General features: G+C 36.4%; 1 protein-coding gene across 1 annotated transcript; it reads left to right on the forward strand.

Annotated features, from left to right (window-relative positions):
- Positions 1–2995: 2995 nt before the first annotated feature.
- Positions 2996–26002, forward strand: LOC127424862 (GTP-binding protein Rit1-like). Its single transcript, XM_051670360.1, has 6 exons — positions 2996–3137; positions 5658–5747; positions 9405–9461; positions 16714–16787; positions 18820–19011; positions 24492–26002. Exons 2-6 carry the CDS (start codon positions 5666–5668, stop codon positions 24720–24722), a joined length of 636 nt encoding a protein of 211 aa, XP_051526320.1. The 5' UTR covers positions 2996–3137; positions 5658–5665; the 3' UTR covers positions 24723–26002.
- The last annotated feature ends 49 nt before the right edge of the window (positions 26003–26051 follow it).

Raw genomic sequence — 26051 nt, forward strand, 5'->3', positions numbered from 1 at the left:
ACAGTTTCAGTAGTGACAACTATATTTTGCTTGTAAAAATGTTCTCTTTTTTAAATATTCCTGATACTTCACTGGTTCATTCATCAGTATTTGTTTGTATTCTCTCAGTTTCTCTGCTCCACTTTTTTTTTCTTTTTTTTCTTTTTTTTTTTTTTGCCATGGTATTTTTTTATGTCTTTCTCCCTGCATAACTCTACAGGTAAAATAGAAATCAAAATAGTTATAAAAACAGTACTAGTCAAATGCCTGAGTCCACCTGCTTATTTTGCCAGAGTTACAATTAGTCAAATTAATCAATTACAGCAGACTGTCTTTTCTCTGTTTATTATTTATTTATTTATTTTAAATGAGTGTATGTATATTGCTTCCCTTCACCTTCACAAATGATAAACTTGTACCTGTTCTATCTAAATGTATAGTAACTGTGAACCTGCAACCATTAATGATAATAACTGAAAAAATATGAACTAGATAACCTTTCGGTTAACTTATCTAACACAGGTGTCTTTATATTTAGGTTAATGTCCAGAGAACATGTGAAACATATTTCAGACTTTAAAGCTGACTTAGACTTAAACCTAAAATACTTTTGCTTTGGGTGACTATATCCATTATGATTATTTCCTTAAAATGAATGGTTGAACATAATATTTTGTCACTAATGAAGCAATCATGTCACTACTGAAACATTATCATATGTTTTGAAAGTGACAGCTTTAGCTACTCTAATTGTTAATATAACTCAACAATGCTAGCACATGGCTGACAAACACAGTTTAGAACAGGTGTACATACATAAAAACACAATCTTTTTTTATTAAAACACAAAAAAGTTTATTTAACTGCAGAGAATATGTGTTCAATATTAAACCATTTTTAAAGTTACACACTGATTTTTCAGAATCGGGAGCACATTTACTTCAAAATGATGGGATCTAAACTACTCACCACACAGCCATGATGGACAGGGATGCAGTCTCACATCATGGTCAAAAATGCAGGAGTGTGGCTAAAATCAGGCTCAGCCAATGGACTAAAACATTTGGTGTTTTGGTAGTGACATGACAATGAGGGACAATTTAATATTAATATTTAATATTATTAAATATTAAACCATCTAAGTATTTTACTTTCACTTTAAAATAAATCTAAAAGATTAGATGTTTTATATATATATATATATATATATATATAACATTGAAAATGTATTACATATTATTTTCATAAACTGACATTTAGGGGTTAGTGTTTGGGATAGCCACCTCCTTATAGAAAGTATAAATTCTGATTTTGTATATATTTAGCTTATTATATCTCAATTAATAATCATGGGTTTAAATAGATCATAACAAATTATTATGAAATATCCAATATCTGATTTTTTTTTTTTTGATTTTCTCCCCAATTTGGAATGCCCAATTCCCAATGTGCTCTAAGTCCTCATGGTGGCGTAGTTACTCGCCTCAATCCGGGTGGCAGAGGATGAATCTCAGTTGCCTCTGCGTCTGAGACCGTCAATCCTTGCATCTTATCACGTGGCTTGTTGAGTGCATTACCGCGGAGACGTAGCACGTATGGAGGCTTCACGCTATTCTCCGCAGCATGCAGGCACATTTCACCACACGCCCCACCTAGAGCGAGAACCACATTATAGCGACCATGAGGAGGTTACCCCATGTGACTCTACCCTCCCTAGCAACCGGGCCAATTTGGTTGCTAAGGAGACCACTCAGCACGCCCTGAATTCAAACTAGCTGGGCTACCCAGGCCCCAACATATATCAAAGTATTAACATCTGATACTATCACTGTACCAACACAGTAGATTTTTGAAAGAGCTGAAATTTGGTATTAATGTCATCAAAGAAATTATACAAAAAGAAAAAGCTTCTGGAAGCTTCTTCAAAAGTTTGATAGCTATTAAAATGTTAAAACAGTAGATACACTGTTTAAAATATCAAATGATTTGCACTTTGCCAGGACATCTGAGTGAACTTTATGGGTATAAACCTCTGAGAAAAGCTCTAGCGGCATTTGTTTGCGTTTACTACTTTACTTGCTATATTCTCTGTGTAATGAAATTCATACATGTTTATTTAGAAATGCTGTTTGTGGGCATTGTATGGACACATGACTGGTCACTGTAGAGATGGGCGGATCGATCCTAAAGTATCGATACTTCCGATACTGATGTTGTATCAAAAATTTAGATCCTCACACAAAAATATCGATTCTAAAAAAAAAAAACTTTTTAACTAGGGATACTATTTTTTGGTTAACATGATCAATAATCATAAGCTTCAAAGTGAAATAAAAAGGATTAGGTTATGTCAGCAAATACTTGTGCAGGATGGGAACTGTTTCTACTTCCGCTCATCTTAACATGCATGCATGCTGAAAGACACAAGCAGACAAGCCCTTGCACCGTCACAAGAGGGATCAGTGCCTTGTAGAGGTAATGATAGAAAGTCAGTGAAAAAGCTTCTGGAGTAAATTCACACTAAAATAACAACATATCTAAAGGTGACATTCTTATAATGAGTTTGTGGGTAATTGTTGTTAATAAATAATTAAATAAAATAGTTAACCATGGTTTTACTACAGTAATATTGTAGTAGTAACCATGGTTAATTGTGTGGTAACTATAGTTTAACTAAATCCCATGGTTAAACTATAGTTACTGTAGTGAAATTATGGTTAATTTTTGTAAGGGTAAACAAAACAGAAGTCTAATAATTTTCTGTTTAGGCTCACAAATGTAAAAAAAAAAAATATTTAATTTTAAATTACCCATTAAATTCCAAGAAATCGCAAAAAAATTATTATTAATAATAATAATAATAATAATAATTAGAAGTATCGGTATTGGTATCGGTAACGACGATATTGGACTTGAAATTATTGGTATAGATAAGTGATTTAGAAGAAAATAAATGGTATCGCCCATCCCTATGTCACTGTTGGTCCTGAATGAAACCCTGCGGTCTTTAGGACCCGTTTGAGCGCTTCTCCAGTCGTCCATGAGCTCTGGATGTTTACAGTGAGAATTGTATGGCAGGAATTTTCTAACATCAAATATTTAAACATCATTTGCATCCATACAAAAGTTCCAATGGAGACAGAGATCCTGTGACACAGGTAAGACACCAAAACAGCTTGGCCAGCTTCTAACCATAGTTTTATTCACTTTGTACAGTCGCAATCTTGGAACAACGACGGCTGCTATGTTTTATTTTAAAGACTATACTCTTTGTTTTAATGTTACATTGGCGCTACATGAAACAACGCTTGTTAACTTCGAAAACTTTGAACTTCGAAAAGAGTGTCTTTCGGGGTTTGTGGTGGTGGTGGTGATGCCTAAAAGTGTAAAAATGAACTTTGTTAGAATTCATATAACATATCTTGTTTATATATAATAATCCTCATCGCGTGTCGTCGTGGCATTCAGTCTTTTAAATATCACAACTTGCAGTAAAGACCAGTTCTGTCGAGCTTTTCATCCTAAACTCGGTCATGGAATAATGAATGATTAGTGTGTCATTTTAAAATACTATTCTCATGATCATACAAAGTTCTCTATTAACATGGGCAACGTTGTAACACGGTTGTTTCAAGGTGCATTTGTGGCCTCAATGTCATAAGGCCTTAATTATTCAATCTCCCTTTCAGTTATCTACGTGGTAACTATAAATTCTGCCTACATACCATAGTTACTATAGAAATAGTAACTACACTAAGACTGTGGTAACTAGGCATTAACCCCCACTGTCATTCAAAAGAAAATAATCCGAATTACACATTGTGAAAGCTTCATTTAGAAGCTCCCATGTTAATGTATTATGGTTTACAGTAGTAAGAATACTTGTGGAATCTATGGTATTTTGGTGGTGGTCATGAAAACTGCATATATAAACTGGTTACTAAAGTCATTGCTTAGTCATGTTATTGTGTCAAAATGTAGCACAAACTGAGACATGGGCAAGAACACGGCCTATGTTATTTTATTACAATTACTAAACACATGCGTATGATATCATGTATACCCTTATTATTTCATGTCTCGACTATAACTGCTTAGGGACTTTCGTTGGGCTGGACTATAGCCTAACAGTTCGGACACAGAAGCAATAATGTCATTTTTAACTCTGAATTATGTAATCCTAGGTTGTCGCATTTCACGTTTAAAAAAAAGAAGTTCAAAACAGTGATACATTTCTTTTAAATGACCACTGTGAAACATGGCTTGACCCAGGGTTAAAAGTTGCCTTAAAGGTGCTGTAAGCAATTTTTTAATCATGGAAAGCTATGCAAAAAATGTTCTTACTCCCTGAAAGATATTACTGAAATAAGTGTCATGAGATATCTCACCTGTCTCTGTGATAGTACTAGACTCTGTAAACAGCAAATAAAAATGTCTCTGCGGGCCGCGGTCTCTGATGCTTTCGACCTGTCATTGATTTTGCGGGTTCTCATAGTGTTGTAGTTTAGGCAATTTATTGAGGCTTAATGCCATTTTTATGCCATGCTGTTCATAACAGTTCCCAGTTGAGGGCGCTATTTTGCTGCTGTTGTTTTTAACAACCGTTTTGTATGATGTCGGCCTTAATAAAGTTCATTTGGTATCGTTGGAGTGTGGGATTTTGGAAAGAGGGGGCGTGGCTAATTCAAAAGCTCAGTTTGTGGAAGTAGAACGGTTAAAATCATTTACAGCACCTTTAACCGAGGTTAAAAAGACTTTAATGGTCAACCGAGATGAGTTGTACTGATATATTATAAAATTGCTTAAATGAAATAAGCACTTATTTTACACAATTTTTAACTTAAAATTCGCAAAAATATTTGAAAACAAAAAACAAATGTTTATATCCATTGGGTGTTAGATTTTGAACTGACAAAAGGGGCACTTAGTACTTCTATTAATCAGAAAACTGGGCATTGTTATCACCCAATATTTATATTTATTGGCCTGGAAAATATATTGTTCCATTGCAAAAAGATGTTATAACCCAGGGTTAACTTAAAGTGGGAAAAGCCTAATACATAAAGTGATGTCACGTTATCAGGATATATGACTTAAATAATGATTGATATGCCTTGTGATATTTTATATGACAATAAATGGCTGAACTGTTAACCTACATATATATAACTATAAGTTTATTCAGTATGCACTGTGGCACAATTTCAGTTTCAGCAGCTCGAGACTTAAAAAAGCTACTCAGCAGTGCTGTTTCAGGGACTAGTATAATTTCCATTGTTGTGTAATGTTTTGAAAACCACAATGACGGGTTGCACAGAAGTAACTAATGCAGCATCACAGACAGTGACAATGGAAAAGTCCATCAGGCTGCGGTACACTGGTAGATAATCTATTATTGACCATGGTTAATGTAACACCCACCCTGTGGATGCTTCGCTTTGTCACATGAATAGCTTGACAAAATGACTCACTTCCTCTTCTCCATCAAACTGAAGCTCTGGTGTCCAACACAGTCTTGACAAGTGCTGTTTATGGGTTCAGTCGCATATTGCAATTTGACAGCAAACAGCATGTGCTGTAATGGGCCTGCGTGCATGCAACTGTCCAAATTTGGAATCTGATGCTTCATCTCTTTCATTGTTTATTGCAGTCTGAAGTTTTTGCTTGTTGCATTTCAGTTATTTGGATGGAGTCTTCGCGGGGCACAGGCGGTCACTCCCACGAGTACAAATTGGTGATGTTAGGAGAGGGGGGTGTGGGCAAAAGCGGTGAGTAATATAGTCATACATTTATCTCTCTATGTCCCTTGTTGTTAATTCCTTATTTCAGTTTTTCTCTTTCTTCCTACCTTTCCCCCACTTTATCCCATCTCACTCACTCAATACATTTTTGGGTGAATTTCGAGAAAGCAGTCAAGAACAGTCAAGAGTTATTTTTCACCCCCAAATCAAAATAAAGAAATAGGTTGTATTCTGGTTAAAGATGATTTGTGTAATTTTTTTCACTGTTAAAATAATTTCACCATTACAGTATAAGTTAAGTCTGTTACTCTATGGTGCTATCAAAACATTACTCAAACAAAAACACTACTTAACCAGCAACATTGAGTGTGTTTACATGCACAATTGTACAACAATTATTAGGGCTGTCATGATTATGAAATTTGGCTGAGGATTAATTGTCAAACAAATAATTCCGATTATGTAGATTAATTGTCTGTTTTAGGGCTTTCACGATTCATTGTCATATTTCTTTAGGTGCACGTGTGCTTCATACACCTTAAGAAGTCATTTTTTACATATTTGACCAAATCAAATGATAAAATAGGGAAATATGATTTACTTTTAAGGCTTTAAAAATTTGAATGACATGAAAAATAATGTTTTAAATATCAAAATACTGTAATTCTAAATACTTAAAATATGTTTCTCTTTTTGATCAACTTTAGTTTTGGTTAATTTTACATTTACACAGTTTTTGTAACTCATATAAAAAATAATATTTATTTTTATAAAAATATATATATTATAAAATATATATTTCTATTATATTTATTTTATATTACTTTATGCAATAGTAAAATATTTATATCCTAATTTCTTCACTTTCACACGTTATTTTAAATGAATAGTTCACCCAAAAATGAAAATTCTCTCATCATTTACTCACCCTCATGCCATCCCAGATGTGTATGACTTTCTTTCTTCTACTGAACACAAACTAAGATTTTTATAAGAATATTTCCACTCGGTAGGTCCTAACAATGCAAGTGAATGATGGCCAAATCTTTGAAGCCCCAAAAAGCATATAAAGGCAGCATAAAAGTAATCCATAAGACTCCAGTGGTTTAATCCATGTCTTCAGAAGTGATATGATAGGTGTGGGTGAGAAACAGATCAATATTTAAGTCCATTTTTGCTAGAAATTCTTCTCCCTGCCCAGTAGGGGGTGTAAGCTTGAAGAAGTGATTCACCAAAAACACAAGAGGAAGAAAGTTAAAGTTAAAGTGGAGGCTGACTGAGCAGGGAGGAGAATTTATTGTAAAAAAGGACATTAATATTGATCTGTTTCCCACCCACACCTATCATATCACTTCAGAAGATATAGATGAAACCACTGGAGTTGTATGGATACTTTTATGCTGATTTATGTGATTTTTGGAGCTTCAAAGTTCTGGTCACCATTCACTTGCACTGTATGAACCTACAGAGCTGAAATATTCTTCTAAAAATCTTCGTTTGTGTTCTGCAGAATAAAGAAAGTCATACACATCTGGAATGGCATGAGGGTGAGTAAATGATGAGAGAATTTTCATTCTTGGGTGAACTATCTCTTTAATGTTCTTTGATTAAACCCATGAGTCCTTATTTCTCATGAAGCAAAACCTTTGAGATTTTGTTTCATCATTTTATCACTCCACAGAAATAGAGTAAACATGTGCCGCCGCCTCCTCCTCTGTGTCACTGCATGTCATTAACACCGGGTGTGTATGAACCCGCTAAGACCAATACTATTTGCCATTATACCATCGTTTAAAGTAAAGCCGGAGTGCTTTGCATTCACTATCAAAATGTATATTTGTTTGTTTATATTTTCGCTGGAGTTTGGCATGAGCCTCTGCAGATGGTGTGCATCAGAGCATTTGAGAAGCGCTTCACTGGGTTCTGGGTGACATCTGCAGTGCGGCCCAGTGATGCTGGGAGTTCAGCTGAATGTCATACAAACGCTGTTCATGGCATTTTATATTTTCGCTTAAAATTCCCTTATTTGGGCATTAAAATGTGATTGGAATTTGAAGTGCACAATAACTGTGATCAGATGATTATTTAATAATTGCGACAGGCCTACCAATTATGCTTAATAAGCCAACAAATTTTATCGGGGTAAAAGGTAAGATTTTTTGTATTGTGACATTATTTTCAAGACAATTATATTTTTTCCCAAAGATTTTCTTTACCGTAATATGAAGAAATCTTATTGTCATTACTAGGATGTGAAAACATACACTATATACAGTATATAATAAATCACAGTGATGTGCAAATAACAGTGTTGAGTGTAATCTGATCATAAAGTACTTTTAAGTCAAAAAGTAGTTTAAAGAGACAAAAATTATTTTACTGTGGGTTTTACTGTGCTGACTGTTATACACTGATAAGCACAGCAAGTTATCATAAAAAGAGCTCTCTAAGAAGTTTTCTCTCTTAATTAATTTGAGAATTGTGTCTCCCATTAAAACTAGAAATATAATGGTAGTAGTCGACCCCACTAATCAACTAGTCAATTGTTGGATGATTTATCGATTAGTCAACCTTCCTGGTAAAATCCTGCCGAATACATATAAAACATTAATTATGTTCATGTTCAAGTCCGTTTGTGTTTTTGTGACAGCTGAAGGGACAAAAATAATGAACAAGGTGGAAATATAGACACTATTTTGAATTTTTTTAGTGAAAAAACTAACTTTTCTATGAAATGTTTTTAGAAAGTAACTTAAATATTATTACTAATGGGATTACTTTTCCACAAAGTTATCAGTAAAGTCATCTGATTACAATTTTAGAGAAGTAATTTGTTGTGGATTACTATTTTTCAGTGACTTACCCATCATTACAAATAACCTACTTGCATATCATGGAAGTATTTATTTCATTTATGCTGATTTGAGTAAAAAAATACAATACTATTATATGACTGTAATAAAACGGTGTAGTAAAAATGTATAGTTGTTAATCAGAATGGGGGAGTCAGTTTGCTTAATTGTCATGAAAATAATGTCACATTAAAAACAATCTAATTGGTCCTAAAAATACACTCTATATGCATTAAATTGTATTTATTTATTTTTTCTTTTGATTTTGGGATTAAGTGTGACCTGGGCATGTTTTTGTGTGATTCTCCCATTTATTTCGTCATGCTCGCTCTCTTTTCGACTGGTTAATTTCATGCATTCTCTTTCACTCTAGCTCATTATTGTGGTCAGACAGTGAGCTGGTTTCATAGTCTTACATGTACAGTCAGAAGCAGGCAGACAATAAAAGTGTGGGTGTTGGCTCAGTGCTTGAGCCTGGTCATTATGAAGGAGGAGCAGGTGCCTAGCAACTTCCTTTCCCCTCCTGGAGTCTGTTCTGTTGCCAAGGAGATGAGCAGAGGTCACCTGGTGAGGATGTCTCATTGTTTAAGGGTGCACCACAGAAGGTTCTTTAGGGTGACTGATATTCTCTCCTTATCGCTGTCTCCATGGGAACAGAGCAGAGAGGACATACAAAGCAAATACATGCCGACAGCAGGGTGTGTTTGCTCAACTTCAAAAGCTCGCTGTTGGGGAATTATATGGTGTGGAGATGTTTACACTTCTCTGGTTAAATTTCATAATGCCAGAATTATGTAAGAACTCTGCTGGTCTCTTTGTCTTTCTCTCATAGCCATCATCATGCAGTTTATAAGTCACAGATTCCCAGAAGATCATGACCCTACTATCGGTAAGGAAACAAGTACCATAAAGAACATGCATTCTTACCATAGAATTATTCTAGATTTTCAATTGATATAGTGTTTTATGCATTATCTTTTTGGCCCCACTAAATTAGATGACCATTGTATTTTAGAAAGAAGACATATGTCATATTGGCCAAGTGACTTGACACTCATTTTGTCCGGATCTATTAAGTTATTCAGTAATACATAAAAAAATGTAATTCACACAAAACAATTACTTGAATAAACCTCAACTATGATGAACATGTTTTCAATTTCAAAGTTGTTTTGATATTTTTTCTTGGGCGTAAATTCAAAAATCTCTTAATGGTGTAACTGTCCAGAGACAGTAAAAAAATACAAATAAAATAATAAACGTCTCATAAAATAGTATAATTTATAAAAAATCATGTTGGCATTAGTAGTTTGGAACAATCTTTTATTATTATTTTTTTTTAAATAAGCAGCGAAATAGTTTTGTTCTAAAATATTATTAATATTTTTTAAAAAAACTTTTGTCCACCAGATCGAAATCAGGTGGTGTAACCAACATGTAGTTAGCCATTCTGTTGTCATGCGACCATAAAAGAAAACAGAACTGACCCCTTTAGACCATCATAACTGAGTGTTTAAATTTATCAGATATTTTAATATTTTTATGAAAAGGCACACTTTGTTCTGGTCAAATGGAGTAACCTTAAAAAAACTTTTGATAATTTGTTACCTTAAAATATATTTGAAAACTTTTTTGAAATTAATGATTAAGTTATGTGCACTTACATGTGTTCAGGGTGCAAGAAAAGTGTTTTAATACCTTTTACTTGATGGTTACATCACATTACATTTTTAAAGGTATGCTTCACCCAAAATTGAAAATCTCATAATTTACTCACCCTCATGTCATCCCAGATGTGTATGACTTTCTTTTTTCTGCAGAACACAAACAAAGATTTTTAGAAGAATATTTCAGATCTGTAGGTCCATACAATTCAAGTGAATGGTGACCAGAACTTTGAAGCTCCAAAAATCACTTAAAAGTAATTGAAATGACTCCAGTGGTTTAATATATTTCTTTTGATGCAATGTGATCACTTTGGGTGAGAAACAGATCAGTATTTCAATCTTGTTTTACTATAAATCTCAGTTTTCACTTTCAGTTTCAGAATGTGAAAGTGAAAGTGGAGATTTATAGTAAAAAAATAAGGACTTAAATAATGATCTGTTTCTCACGCACACCTATCATATCACTTCTGAAGATATGGATTAAACCACTGGAGTCATATGGATTGCTATAAATTATTTTCAAAAAGGTATAAAACCAACATGGACACAAATATTAAATTTCTAATGCATGAGTTTTAATCATCTCGAACAACCTTATTTGTCAATGACTCATTTAACTTTACAATATTTCATTTATTTTCATTACATTATTTTCAAGGCAGCTCTAGTACTATATTGATATTTCTCAAGCATTCTGGTTTAGGGTTTTATAAAAAGTTAGTTCAGTTAATGGAGCCTGAAATGCTTAATGAACTTGATACTTTTTAAGTAATTTAAGATGAATTAAATGTATAGTTCACACAAAAATTAAAATTCAGTCATTGCTTACTCGCCCCTGTGTTGTTATAACCCCTTATGACTTTCTTTTTCTTAACACAAAGGGAGAAATTTTAAAAGAAAAAAAAAAAAGGTTGTGCTCTGTGATGTCATACAATGGCAGTTTATGGTGACCACATCTTCAAGCTTCAAAAAGACACAAAATTATAATTCAGAAGTCTAATAATTTATTCCATGAGACTTGTGATTGTTATGAAAGCATACGATAAGGTTTGGTTCGAAACAAACTGAAAATGAATGTATTATTTAGTAAAAATATTTTAGAGCTCTTTGCACGAGAGCAACAGTAATCACACTGCACACACGAGATGGGGCGTTCAAGTGAAAACTCATATTGTTTCACTCTGTTTCACTTTGTTTATTCTGGTGAGTGTGTATATTGCGCCAAACACGTTTGAATGCCGTGCTGCAACAGCTGGCTGATCAGATCACAGACACGGAACAACAATACCCGGACTCAGTTATGATTATTCTTGGGGATTTTAACAAAGCAAACCTCACACGTGAACTGCCCAAATACAAACAGCACATTACATGCCCAACCAGAGACAGAAATATACTGGATCATTGCTATACAACATTAAAGGATGCATATCGCTCTGTTCCTAGAGCAGCTTTGGGACTATCTGATCACTCTCTGGTTCATCTTCTTCCAACCTACTGACAGAAATTAAAATCTGCTAAACCTGTATTAAGGACTGTAAAGTGATGGAACAACGAAGCAGAGCTGGAACTACAAGCCTGCTTTGACTGCACTGATTGGAGTGTTTTTGAGGCTGCAGACACCAATCTGGACGAGCTCACAGATATTGTTACATCATATATCAGTTTTTGTGAGGATATGTGCATTCCTACTAGGACTTATTTAACATTTAACAATGACAAACCATGGTTTACAGCAGATCTCAGGCAGCTTCGTCAGGCCAAAAAGGATGCTTACAGAGTTGGGGATAAAGTCTTGTACAATCAGGCCAGGAACACACTGAATAAGGGAATCAGAGTGGCTAAAAGGAGATACTCTGAGAAGCTGAAAAACAAGTTTTCAGCTAACGACCATGCATCAGTGTGGAGTGGCATGAAACAACTTACGAATTACAGGACTCCTGCCCCCAACCCTGTGGTTGACCAACAACTGGCTGATGACCTTGAATGTGTTCTACTGCAGATTTGAAAGGCCCAGTCTCACACCCCACACCCACTCTGACCTTCACTTCACACAAAAACTAACACCTCCTGCAACCCCCCTCCTCCCTCCTCCTGCTACTCAACTTGCACTTAAGATCTATGAAGATGATGTGAGCCGCGGCTTTCGACAACAAAGGATAAGGAAAGCACAGTGCCCAGATGGCGTTTCACCAGCATGTCTTAGATCCTGTGCTAACCAGCTGGCCCCCATCTTCACACAGATCTTCAATAGAGTGAAGTCCCATGCTGCTTCAAACGTTCCACTATCATCCCCATCCCAAAGAAACCATAAATCACAGGACTTAATGACTACAGACCTGTCGCCCTGATGTCTGTGGTCATGTAGTCATTTGAGAGACTGATGTTGGCCCACCTGAAGAACATCACTGGACACTTTCTAGATCCCCTTCAATTTGCTTATCAAGCAAACAGGTCTGTGGATGATGCAGTCAACATGGGATTGCATCATATCTTGCAACATCTGGACAGACCAGGGATATATGCAAGGATCCTTTTTGTGGACTTCAGTTCGGCTTTCAACACCATCATCCCAGCTATACTCCAGAATAAATTACACCAACTCTCTGTTCCCATGTCTATCTGTCATTGGATTACCAGCTTTCTGACGGACAGGCAGCAGCTTGTGAGACAGGGGAAACTCAATTCCAGCACCTGTACAATCAGCACTGGTGCCCCCCAGGGATGTGTGCTCTCCCCACTACTCTGCTCCCTCTACACCAATGACTGCATCACCAAGGACCCCTCTGTCAAGCTCCTGAAGTTTGCAGATGACACCACTGTCATCGGCCTCATCTGAGATGATGATGAGTCTACATACAGAAGGGAGGTTAAACAGCTGGCTGTCTGGTGCAGTCAAAACAACCTTGAGCTGAACACGCTCAAAATGGTGGAGATGATTGTGGACTTTAGGAGGAACACCCCAACACTGAACCCCCTCACCATTCTAAACAGCACTATGGCAGCAGTGGAGTCATTCAGGTTCCTGGGCACTACCATCTCACAGGACCTGAAGTGGGAGACCCACATTGACTCCATTGTGAAAAAGGCACAGCAGAGGTTGTACTTCCTTCGCCAGCTGAGGAAATTCAACCTGCCACAGGCGCTGCTGATACACTTCTACTCAGCAGTCATTGAGTCTGTCCTCTGCACTTCAATAACTGTCTGGTTTGGTTCAGCTACGACATCAGACATCAGAAGACTACAAAGGACAGTGCGGACTGCTGAGAGGATTATTGGTTGCCCCCTGCCCCCCCTTCAAGAACTATACACTTCCAGAGTGAGGAAAAAGCCTGGAAAAATCACTCTGGACCCCACTCACCCTGCCCACTACCTTTTTGAACTGTTGCCTTCTGGCCGACGCTTCAGAGCTCTGAGCACCAGAATAGTCAGACACAGGAACAGTTTTTTCCCTCAGGCTATCCATCTCATGAACAGTTAAATTGCCCCTTGAGCAATAACTATGTGCAATACACAGTTTAGTCTTTCTTATATTTATCCAACACATCCAACCTCTTCTGCCATTTCATTCCTCTGAAAAAATAAAATAAAATAAAAAACAAACCAAAAAAACATTTGCACTGTACATAACAGATTTGTATTTACACTGTACATAACAGATTGTATTAGATTTGCACTACCCATGTGTATGTGTGAATGTGTGTGTCTGTACGTATGTGTATAATTATTTTTTATTTTTATTTTTTATTATTATCTATGTCTTGCTGCTGTTTTTGTATTGTTTTTGTATTGTTGTACACTGGAAGCTCCTGTCACCAAGACAAATTCCTTGTATCTGTAAGCATACTTGGCAATAAATTCTGATTCTGATTCAACAGGACCATCAGCAATATTAACAACAGAAAACACAATATAGCTGCACACAAACCAGAGAACAGAACTTACAAATATGTCTGAAGAGTTTGTAGTGGAAGAATAGATGCATTTCTATGCCCAGCCTTATTTGTCTGAACCTGAGTCCTTAATCAAACAGAGAGATGGGGTTGAAGGTAGCTACCAGTTCTGCCTTTCCCTATATGCATATTATGCAGTCTGCGTAGGGCACCAACTCCTAAGGGTGGCACCATCTTACGCTAGAGGGTCATTAGAAACTCCACCGGCTGCCCTTACTTGCATGTTATACGTTATTGAAGGACCCTAAAGCAGTCATGGAACACAGACAATCGCCTCGCACCATGCAATGCATTTTAGACCAGTACCAGTTCATAGTGTACGGGGTTACTGAGCGCGATGCCAAATATAAATACCAAGCGATCGACAGAATGTCCTGTTGCTCTTCGCAGATGCTTAGGACAAAAAACTGTAATTAACATAGAAAAGATAACTTTTATTGTGTGTTGTTTGGCATCTGAGTAGGACATGGTGTGACTGTTGCTACCTTCAGCCCCATCTCTCTGTTTAATGGAGGACTCTGTTTCAAACAAATAAGTCTGGACATGGAAATGCATCTATTCTTGCACTACAAACTCTTCAGACATGTATCATATTCCTTCAAAACAAGACACGAGTCGCATACAATAATTTATTAGATGTCTGAATTATATTTTTGTGTCCTTTTGAAGCTTGAAGATGTGGTCACCATAAACTGCCATTGTATGACATCACTGAGCACAACATTTTTTCACAATTTCTCCCTTTGTGTTAAGAAAAAGAAAGAAAGTCATATGGAGTTATAACAACACAGGGGTGAGTAAACATTGACTGAATTTTCATTTTTGGGTGAACTAATCCTTTAAAGGTGCAGTATGTAAGATTCAGAAACCCTTGTTATTAATGACACCTGTGGCCGTTAAGTGAACTGCAGCCAGCTACCTGTTGCTCGTGCTCGCGCTCATGCACACACTCCATAGGGATGATTTTTTTACTACAAACTTTGAGACTGTATATTATATTTGACTCTCCAGTGCTGGAACAGGGCTAAAACAAAGTGTGGATATAGGTCTGACTATGCGAGATTGTAGTTTGAAGTAATCACTTTTCTTTGCATGATACATAGGCTATCTTATAAATACAGTCAATGTTGGCGTTAGCTAGCTAGCCAGCTTTATCAATAGCTGTTAGCTAAATTTGGTGTATGATGACAGAAGCTGTTTATAAAATAGTACATTATAAATATGTTGACACAATTCAGTATTGATGTGATTCCATAACAACTGTCATTTTGATATATCGATGCGCCATTGTTTTATAATAATAGAATGTATATATTTTCTGTATAACCAAGTTACGTTACACTAATGAATGTGTCTTTTTGCATTATCTTGAACATTGTCTAGCATTCATTTCATGTGTTATTGTAGTTTAGCTAAAATTACACAGATCAACCCTTATTTCACTATATTTCACATGCTTTGCAGTTATGTAAGCTTACCTGTCCAATAAGAAGAATGCCAATTCAGGGTCAGTTTTGATCCCCAAAACTGAACGAAGGTCCCTCCAGGAATCAAATGTCCTGCCGATGTTCACTCTAACTTTCGCTCGACCACGATCATGTTTCAGCTTAGCCAGTCGGGATTCAGAAGATACATTTGTTTTTTTTTTTGGCTTACTCTGAGTTTGTGTAGGAGTTGGTGTTGTGCTGGGAGCTGGACGTTTGCTGGATTCCATTTCTAAGATAACGTTACCTAGTGTTGCAGACAGTTGTCACTGTTGAATAGCGGAAGAGAAGCTATTACTGTCTGAGGCAAGGCTCTCGGGAGCGCGCATAAACGTCACATCCTTTGGATTTTCCTGGCAAAACCGACCTGCTCCCTTCGCATGAAAATCAGTCTACAGGCTTTAATAGGCAACCTTGGAAGTCCGGGAAGGGCAAATTTTGTTAAGTTACGTTACAAGCCGTTCACATATTGGCAAAAAAAAGGTGAATATTACATGAAAATTGTTACATACTGCACCTTTAAGTGACAATCTTCTTTTGACTTACATTGTTAGAAAATCGAACTGATTTGTAATTGGTCGCCTTTCATGCATTTATTTAAATATCTATAGCTGATTTTACACTCAAAGACAGTGTTGTGTTATGTGTTAAATCTTGCACAGAGCCTACAGAAACAAAACTTTGCGGCTGTGATGCAGCATTTCATTTATGCATAACCAAAGCCTAAAACCAAGATGGACCTAAAACACTGTTCTGTTGCTGCCTTGCAAACACTGATATTTTCTTAAAGAAATATTTTGTTTCAGCCTCTCAGGAGTATTGTTGTGCTCTGCTTTTTGCCTCATATGCCTCATATGTTTTGAGCATCTGTCAAACCACTGACTTTGTCTTTACTAAATATACCCCTTACAGCTGTCACTTCCCATATCAGGGTTTGTTTTCTGTTGTCTTCTGCATTTGAGCTGTCTAAATTTATTGCGATATCTCATCACCCTCTGTTCAGGCTGTATGTTCATGCACATTTCTACTGTTCTTAGAGGATGCCTATAAAACGCAGATCCGCATAGACGATGAGCCAGCAAACCTGGACATCCTGGACACAGCAGGTCAGGTAGGCGGGAGATGTGGAATTATAAACATCAGCTTGAGGAAAACAAATCAAACGTCAGCGCTATCAGGCAGTGAAGTGCAAAAATCTGTCTGTGTGCAAAAACACTTGTTTATTTAGCAAAATGTTAGAATATCTTTCTCATTAACCCTCAGAGACCCACTGTAGCAAAATTGCAACACTTGTTTAAATGCATCATATAAAATGTAATGTATCTTAGCAACAAGTTTGGCCATAAAATATTTTTAATTTGAATCTCCCAGCCTGAAAAAGTCACACAACAGTGCCCACTGACACTATTGCTGATTATTTAGGATTCAATTTAGCAATCTTCTAAGTAACTATTTGACCTGTAATACTTTTTTGACAGTTCTCAACCTGGTTAGTGGAAAATGGCAGGATTAGGAAATAAATATGAATCCATTTTGACAATTTTCACATAACGAAGCACATTCAGTAAACCGTAGATATACTACTCCAAAAGATTGTCAACATAGCATAATTAATTTTGATTGAGGCTTCACAAAAGAATTTTAAGAGGGAAAAATGATCACATTGTCACTATCAATGCTTGAGTGTCTGAGGGTTAAACAATGTTCTATGCCACTTCCCTTTTTCTGTCCCTATTTTATGGTCTTCTTTCACGCAACAGGCACACAAGGCACAATGTCTGTCCCTCTACGTCAGTTTGATTTTGTACATCTTTGACTCATTGGTTCACAAAGGACTGTTATAAAATACATTAGTCATCTTGTACCATGGTTTTAATAAAGCGTCATTCTCAGCGTAGCCTATAATAATTTAATGTTTCAGATCATTAAAAAATGGTTTAATACTTAGTCGTAGGAATTTTTTCAAATCCCTAACTCTAGCTATGAGCAATAACAATGGTGGTGCTGGACCCACTTTATATTAGGTGGCCTTAACTACTATGTACTTAACCATTTGATACTATGTACTTATTATGTACATACATGTTGTTGCATTGTAATTACATTTAAAGTACCTGAATTTAATTACATTTGTAGTTACACTGTTAACTTGAACCCTAACCCATCCCTTACCCCAAAACCTAACTCTAACCCCTAATCCTAACCCTAACCTTACCCTTACTCCTAAACCTACCCGTTCCTCAACCTCAGTAGCAGCAAATTTGGAAAGTTTAGTTACACAGTAAATACATAGTCTTGTATGTATTTAATGTTAGTACATAGTAGTTAAGGCCACCTAATATAAAGTGTGACTGTGGTGCTTGCCTTATACACTACCGGTCAAAAGTTTTGAAACACTTGACTGAAATGTTTCTCATGATCCTAAAAATCTTTTGATCTGAAGGCGTATGCTTAAATGTTTGAAATTAATTTTGTAGACAAAAATATAATTGTACCAACATATTAATTTATTTCATTACAAAACTAAAATTTTATAAAAAAAATATATATATATATATTTTAAATTGATGACTTGGACCAAATAATAAAGAAAAGCAGCCAATAAGTGCCCAACATAGATGGGAACTCCTTCAATACTGTTTAAAAAGCATCCCAGGGTGATACCTCAAGAAGTTGGTTGAGAAAATGTCAAGAGTTCATGTCTGCAAATTCTAGGCAAAGGGTGACTACTTTGAAGATGCTAAAATATAACACAGTTTTGATTTATTTTGGATTTTGTTTAGTCACAACATAATTCCCATAGTTCCATTTATGTTATTCCATAGTTTTGATGACTTTACTATTATTCTAAAATGTGAAAAAAATTATAATAAAGAATGAGTAAGTGTTTCAAAACTTTTGTCCGGTAGTGTATACCCCCTCTAATAATGTTTTATATCCTTACTGCAAAAACACTATAAAGAAGTCATTTTTTGAAGCATTTTTAAAAAGGCATAGAGGCAACCTCCCAGAACACACTAGCAAGGCCACAGCAATCACCTAGTAACGTCCTAGCAACCCCTTAAAACATCATAACTTTTAGTTATTGATGGATGAGGTTGATTTATTTATTAAATAGGCCTGCTGTATTTGTTGTGATCCAGGCGGAGTTCACAGCGATGCGTGATCAGTACATGCGGGCAGGCGAAGGTTTCATCATCTCATACTCCATCACAGACCGCCGCAGTTTCCAGGAGGCACGGCACTTTAAACAGCTGATCTACCGCGTGCGACGCACTGTGGACACGCCTGTCGTACTGGTGGGAAACAAGTCTGACCTGGCCCATCTCAGACAGGTGACAAACCTTACTTGTTAACCCTGGAGCTATATACATAGAGTGCCTTTTACAACATTTATTGTATTACTTCATTCATCCATGATGTATTATTCATCAACACAAAATAATATAGGCTAGAATTTGACAGATGTGCCATGAGAAGTATTCATTTACAGTAATTTTACCACAGTGAAGGGGGGTTTTCACATTATTTTACATGAACTAACAATGAACAATAATTTTACAGCATTTATTAATTTTGGTTGATGTTAAATTCAACATATAGTAATACATTTTTAAAATCAAAAGTTTTGTATGTTATCATTAGTTAATGCACTATGAAATAGCATGAACTAACAATGATCAATAATATTTTTATCAACTAACATTAACAAAGATTAATAAATGCTGTAAAGAACAAATAGTTCATAGTTGGTTCATGTTACCTAATGCATTAACTAATGTTAACGAATGAAACCTTATTGTAAAGTTTTACCTCTGTCTCTGCCTATTAAGCTGGGAGAGGAAAAAGTATTTTAACACCAAAAAAGTGATATACAGTGCATCCGGAAAGTATTCACAGCACTTCACTTTTTCCACATTTTGTTATGTTACAGCCTTATTCCAAAATGGATTAAATTCTTTATTTTCCTCAAAATTCTACAAACAATACCCCTCAATGACAACGTGAAAGAAGTTTGTTTGAAATCTTTGCAAATTTATTACAAATAAAAAATGAAGAAAATAAATCACATGTACATAAGTATTCACAGCCTTTGCTCAATACTTTGTTGAAGCACCTTTGGCACCAATTACAGCCTCAAGTCTTTTTGAGTATGATGCTACAAGCTTGGCACACCTATTTTTGGGCAGTTTCTCCCATTCTTCTTTGCAGGACCTCTCAAGCTCCATCAGGTTGGATGGGGAGCGTCGGTGCACAGCCATTTTCAGATCTCTCCAGAGATGTTCAATCGGGTTCAAGTCTGGGCTCTGGCTGGGCCACTCAAGGACATTCACAGAGTTGTCCCGGAGCCATTCCTTTGTTATCTTGGCTGTGTGCTTAGGGTCGTTGTCCTGTTGGAAGATGAACCTTCGCCCCAGTCTGAGGTCCAGAGCGCTCTGGAGCAGGTTTTCATCAAGGATGTCTCTGTACATTGCTGCATTCATCTTTCCCTCGATCCCGACTAGTCTCCCAGTTCCTGCCGCTGAAAAACATCCCCACAGCATGATGCTGCCACCACCATGCTTCACTGTAGGGATGGTATTGGCCAGGTGATGAGCGGTGCCTGGCTCCAGACATGACGCTTGCCATTCAGGCCAAAGAGTTCAATCTTTGTTTCTCATGGTCTGAGAGTCCTTCAGATGCCTTTTGGCAAACTCCAGGTGGGCTGTCATGTGCCTTTTACTGAGGAGTGGCTTCCGTCTGGCCACTCTACCATACAGGCCTGATTGGTTGAGTGCTGCAGAGATGGTTGTTCTTCTGGAAGGTTCTCCTCTCTCCTCAGAGAAACGCTGGAGCTCTGTCAGAGTGACCATCGGGTTCTTGGTCACCTCCCTGACTAAGGCCCTTCTCCCCCGATTGCTCAGTTTGGCCAGGCGGCCAGCTCTAGGAAGAGTCCTGGTGGTTCCAAACTTCTTCCATTTACGGATGATGGAGGCCACTGTGCTCACTGGGACCTTCAATGCAGCAGAAATTTTTCTGTACCCTTTCCCAGATATGTGCATTGATACAATCCTGTCTCGGAGGTCTTCAGACAATTCCTTGGTCTTCATGGCTTGGTTTGTGCTCTGACATGCACTGTTAACTGTGGGACCTTATATAGACAGGTGTGTGCCTTTCGAAATCATGTCCAATCAACTGAATTTACCGCAGGTGGAATCCAATCAAGTTGTAGAAACATCTCAAGGATGATCAGTGGAAACAGGATGCACCTGAGCTCAATTTTGAGTGTCATGGCAAAGGCTGTGAATACTTATGTACATGTGATTCTTTTCGTTTTTTATTTTTAATACATTTGCAAAGATTTCAAACAAACTTCTTTCACATTGTCATTATGGGGTATTGTTTGTAGAATTTTGAGGAAAATAATTAATTTAATCCATTTTGGAATAAGGCTGTAACATTACAAAATGTGGAAAAAGTGAAGCGCTGTGAATACTTTCCGGATGCACTGTACTTCAGATTTAACATCTGAAACAGCAATTTGATAAACCATTACCGATTACCGGTAAATATATTCATAATAATAATGGACTAAACAATTTCAAGCAAGTTGCCACATTAATAATTAATGTGATTAATACAGGATGCACCGATGTATCCGGCCGCCGATATTTATCGGCCAATTATTGACCAAATTTAAACCATCGGGCATTGGTTTCTTCATAATTAATTATCACACTTCATAAAAACTGTGAATTCAAATGCATAATCCATAAATAATGATAGCCACAGAATGTAGAAGGGTTGGCACTCCTAAGAACATGTTATATTTAACATAAATGAGGAAAAACCGTTGTTACAGACATGACTGTTGTGAAAGCATCACTTACCTATACATGCTGAAGTAAAACCATTCAAAATACTTTAAATCCAGCAAACCTTGACTTCTTAGACATTGGTATGGTATCCATTAAGGCTACATGATTGATTGAGTTAAGATTTAAATCGAGATTACTAACCTTGAAAGCTTAAAAATAGACTGCATTCAGCAATTTAGTCAGTACTTCAGTCAGCACTGTGTGAGCAAGCGGCGCCCTCTAGCGGTGTGAATGGTATTATCCATTATGCCACAATAGATCTTAAAAGGGCATTTTGTTCCTTTGATAACTTTTTATTTTTCGATGATGTGGTTGACATTTCATTTGAATTGCCCAACATATGCATAATATGAATTTGAAGATGTTCTATTATATATAGAACAAACATTTAAAATTTGAGTTCTGTTGTTTTGAACTGCAAAAACAGAAGTGCAAAAATGTTCAAAAAATTTCATATCAATCATAATGCTTGATATTTTGTATTTATATTTTTTTATTTAAGGAATAATTGACGACGGACCGTTGAATTATTATAATAATGAGGTTGTAATGCGGTCTTGACACAGCAGAGTGACCTCGGTCGTGCGTTATTTTTTAATAATTCAACTGGCAACTGGAGTCAATTAGTCCACTTATACCACGGTTACCACATCCTAAGACATCGTTCAGGGTTTTATCTCAAGACATTTTCTGGTTTTCAACCCTAAAATGTTCTTGGGAGTGGAACTACTTTCTTCCGCCACGGATTCAGTAACTTGCTTTGATACAGTCTGAGCCTTCTTTGCTAGTTCGGAAATGTCACTTTAGAACTAGCAACGGAGGATAATGAGGCTTGCGCTGCTTTACTGGAGGACTTACTGTAGTAATAAGGTAGTGCGTTTGTGTGTATGTGTTTGTTTTTGAGTGATTGAGAGAAACTCATAAACTGAGAGAGATCGCTTCAGGGATTACCTTTTTTGTTGCAGCTCTTGTGAGAAGTAACATTGCTCCAAAATTGCCAAGATGTAAGTTTAAGCACTTCTCAGCTGCAGCGAGTGTCGCCATTTTTGTATATAGCGTCTCCAATGTAAACCTTAACAACTGTTTTCAACCCTACTGAGGTGTAGGTGTGCGCCGACATGACGGCTCTGTTTTTCGCTCGTGAGTAAGTGTGTGCGTAATGCATATATGTATGTGTGTCCACGTGTGTGTGTGAGAGAGCTTAAGAGAGGGGGAGGGGGAGCGCGAGGGTGTTTCCCACAGATATTTCAGATAATATAGAATCTGTCGTATTGATCAAGTGTATCTAGCTTTGATATAGCTCAAGCCTTTGTTGCTAATTAGAAAACGTCACATTAGAACTAGCAACGGAGGATGCGCTGCTTTGGAGTAACAAGGTTGTGTGTGTGTGTGTGTGTGTGTGTGTGTGTGCGAGAAAAAAGAGAAACTGAGAGAGATCGCGTGTGGAATTACCTGTGTTTAAAGTGTCTCTCATCAGGAATAACATTGCTTCAAATTGCCAAAGTGTAAGTTTAAATCTCAGCAGCAGTGTTCTTGTACAGCTTTTTCATTGCTAAACAACTGTTTACAATCCCAGTGAGGGTGACTCTATTTGTTGGTTGTGACTCGAGTCTCTGTGTGTGTGAGAGAGAAAGAGGGAGCCCAAGGATGCTTTTCAATCAACATTAAAATAAATTTAGTATATTATAGACATTGTTTGTCATTCCTATCCGATGTACTTAACCAATGTCTTTGTTTTAATTGGTTATTTTGTTTTAGCTTGTAGGGCTCTTTGAAATAACTTAAATTATATGGAACCGTTCTGCGGTCAAGACCCGGAACTACTTTATAATTGTGCGTTTACTGGAAAATAATTGCACACCTTAGAACGTCCGTCAACCAATCAGAATTAAGCATTCATCAGACCCATGGTATAACTTCTATTTATCTTTCATTGTTGCTCTCTTTAAAATTTTGGCCTGTCATGTGGTCAACAGATCCAATCCATGTTCAATGGAAATAATTTATTTCTATATATTTTTGTACACTTTTAAAACATAATTTCTGAGCAAAACAGTGATCTGATGACAAAATAAGGTAAGTGGCAAAAAACATTTGTATTGGTATCAGCCAATAGTTTTTTGTTAAAATCGGTATCAGCCAAAACTTTTTATATTGGTGCATCCCTAGACGGAACTATCCACTTTATAAATAAACATTTACATTACAGAAATAAAAAAACAGAAAATAATATGTGCATTATTTCCCTCAAAGTTTCTTTTTTGAAGAAAGAGAAACATCAGTGTTTTGAACACCGAATCCAAACCTAAACCAAACCATGCTTTTAATAGGAAAATAACTTTAGTGTACCATGGAAGAAAAAAAACCCGTCAGGGTTTGGAACGAGATGAGGGAAGTATATTACAGATTATTGACATACATCGGTCATTTGTATTGCATAAAATAATGTTTCAAGAAAACATTTCATTAAAAATATTTCTTGATTTCCATGGTGTAGTGTTCTCCACTGAACTAACTGTTTAGAGTCATTTAAAGTGTGAAAGGTCAGTCACACAAGGTTTTGTGTTCCATTTTTTTCCATTCATATGCATACAAACTAGGGATGGGTATTTTGAGTAATTTTGTAGTCGAGTACTCTTGCACATAAAAAAACGAGTAATCGATTACTTGAAATTTTTAATTTAAGTTCAACCTTCAACTTTTGAACATGTTTTTATTGTGAAAACATTAGCACTATGCATAAACAACAAGATCAAGATTCAAAAATGAAAAGAAAAGAAATGTACTCACACAGAAACATACATTCCAAGTCTTCTAACTTGATACAATCACTTAAATAATGGCAGAATTTTCTTTTTGAGCAAACTAACGGCAAGCAGTTTCAATGTTGACCACGGCAGGCAAAGGCACAAAGGAAAATCAAACTGCTAACCATAAACATATTTTCTCACTTTCAGGTGTCTGTGGAGGAGGGCAAACAGCTAGCGAGAGAGTTCCAGTGCCCTTTTTTTGAGACGTCCGCAGCGTTCCGTTACTATATTGATGAGGTGTTTGCCGCACTGGTGCGTCAGATCCGTCAGCGCGAGGCCGAGATGGTGCGTGGGAGCGAGAGAAAAACTCGGCGGAGCCATTCTTTCTGGAGTCGCCTTAAAGCTCCCTTCCACAGGAAACAGCAGTCCAAGCACTGAGAGAGCCACAGAGAAAAGCATGATGGGGCAGCATGGCTCTCTTGCCTGCAGCTGTATTAGTTCCACCCCCCTCGAGTGGTTTGAGGACTCTTTTCATATATTATATTTGATTGGTTGCACTCCTAATCATTTCAGATGGAAATTAGACTACAACAACCCTCAATGTGCAGTGCACACACTCACTGTTGTCATATGGGATGTGGGCTGATTTACTGATTTTTGTGCTTAGAAAAGAAATATAAAACGTGACAGTAGCATCTTTTTTTATTTTTGGATGGCATTATATTTTGTGAAGGTGAAAGTCAGGGGAATTATTGTCACCTCACATTTGAACTGGTGTAAAGGTGGGTAATGGGGCATAGATACATGAGTAATTCTAAAGTGAAAAGAGAGGTAAGGTCATGTCAGATACTGGATCAAAGATTTGCTGAGAGGAAATGATGGAGAATATGGATATGATGGAATGAGCTTTAACAGAGAACAAAAAGCATGTCGGCAGAGTAAAAAGAAAGAGCAAAGTATGTGCAAAGGTGAATTGTGGTAACAGGCTAAAGGTTCATGGTAGAAAAATTAACTTTATCTGTCAGTATAATGAGTACTGTAAACCATTCCTTTTAACCTGACTGTAGTTTTTATTTTTAAAAATATACCATTGCTGTAGTTGAGGATGAAAATCAAGCATAACTTATATTTGATTTGAACTCAGTAGCTTCTTAGTGAATAGTGAATCTCAAGTAATTTGTCCGGTCATATTTCACACCAAAATCAAAAGAATGATAGATATATATATATATATACACACACACACATATATGGAATTACACTAAATAGAATGATATTTCTTTGCGTTAGGGTAATAAAAACTGGAGGACAATATAAAAATATAATTTCTTCTTTCTTTCTTTTGATTTTGGGGTGAAATATGACCTGGGAATATTCTTGACAGGTTTCTTTAGAATCTCTATGAAGTGGTTGCGAAAAACACTGTATGATTGACTTTATGAAAGCTTTTAAGCACACAAACAGATTGAATGACTTGATGTAGGAACAGATCTCTTCAATGTGGTTCATGAAGGTGTGTCCATATGTAGATATTCTTTTAAACATGCTGTGCACTTACTACACATCACATGTGAATGGTAATTCATGCAAATTCATGTTACTATTTTTCTTGTGATTATTAGATTTTATTTTTTTGCTCTTAACCAGAATGGTCTTAATATTTTTCCCTTATTTATTGTCATCAGAGATTCTCTAGTAAAATTCACTTTACCAACATATCTCATGGTTTGATTATTGTTATTATTATTAATAATACTAGTTTTCTTG

The sequence above is a fragment of the Myxocyprinus asiaticus genome, chromosome 34 (assembly GCF_019703515.2).
Source record: "Myxocyprinus asiaticus isolate MX2 ecotype Aquarium Trade chromosome 34, UBuf_Myxa_2, whole genome shotgun sequence".
NCBI classification, from domain to species: domain Eukaryota; kingdom Metazoa; phylum Chordata; class Actinopteri; order Cypriniformes; family Catostomidae; genus Myxocyprinus; species Myxocyprinus asiaticus.

Excerpts from the sequence above, each read along its gene's own strand:
- LOC127424862 (XM_051670360.1), top strand. The coding sequence starts at position 5,666 with ATGGAGTCTTCGCGGGGCACAGGCGGTCACTCCCACGAGTACAAATTG. Across the intron at positions 9,462-16,713 it reads AGATCATGACCCTACTATCG|AGGATGCCTATAAAACGCAG; the intron begins GTAAGGAAACAA and ends TACTGTTCTTAG. Across the intron at positions 19,012-24,491 it reads ACCTGGCCCATCTCAGACAG|GTGTCTGTGGAGGAGGGCAA; the intron begins GTGACAAACCTT and ends TCTCACTTTCAG.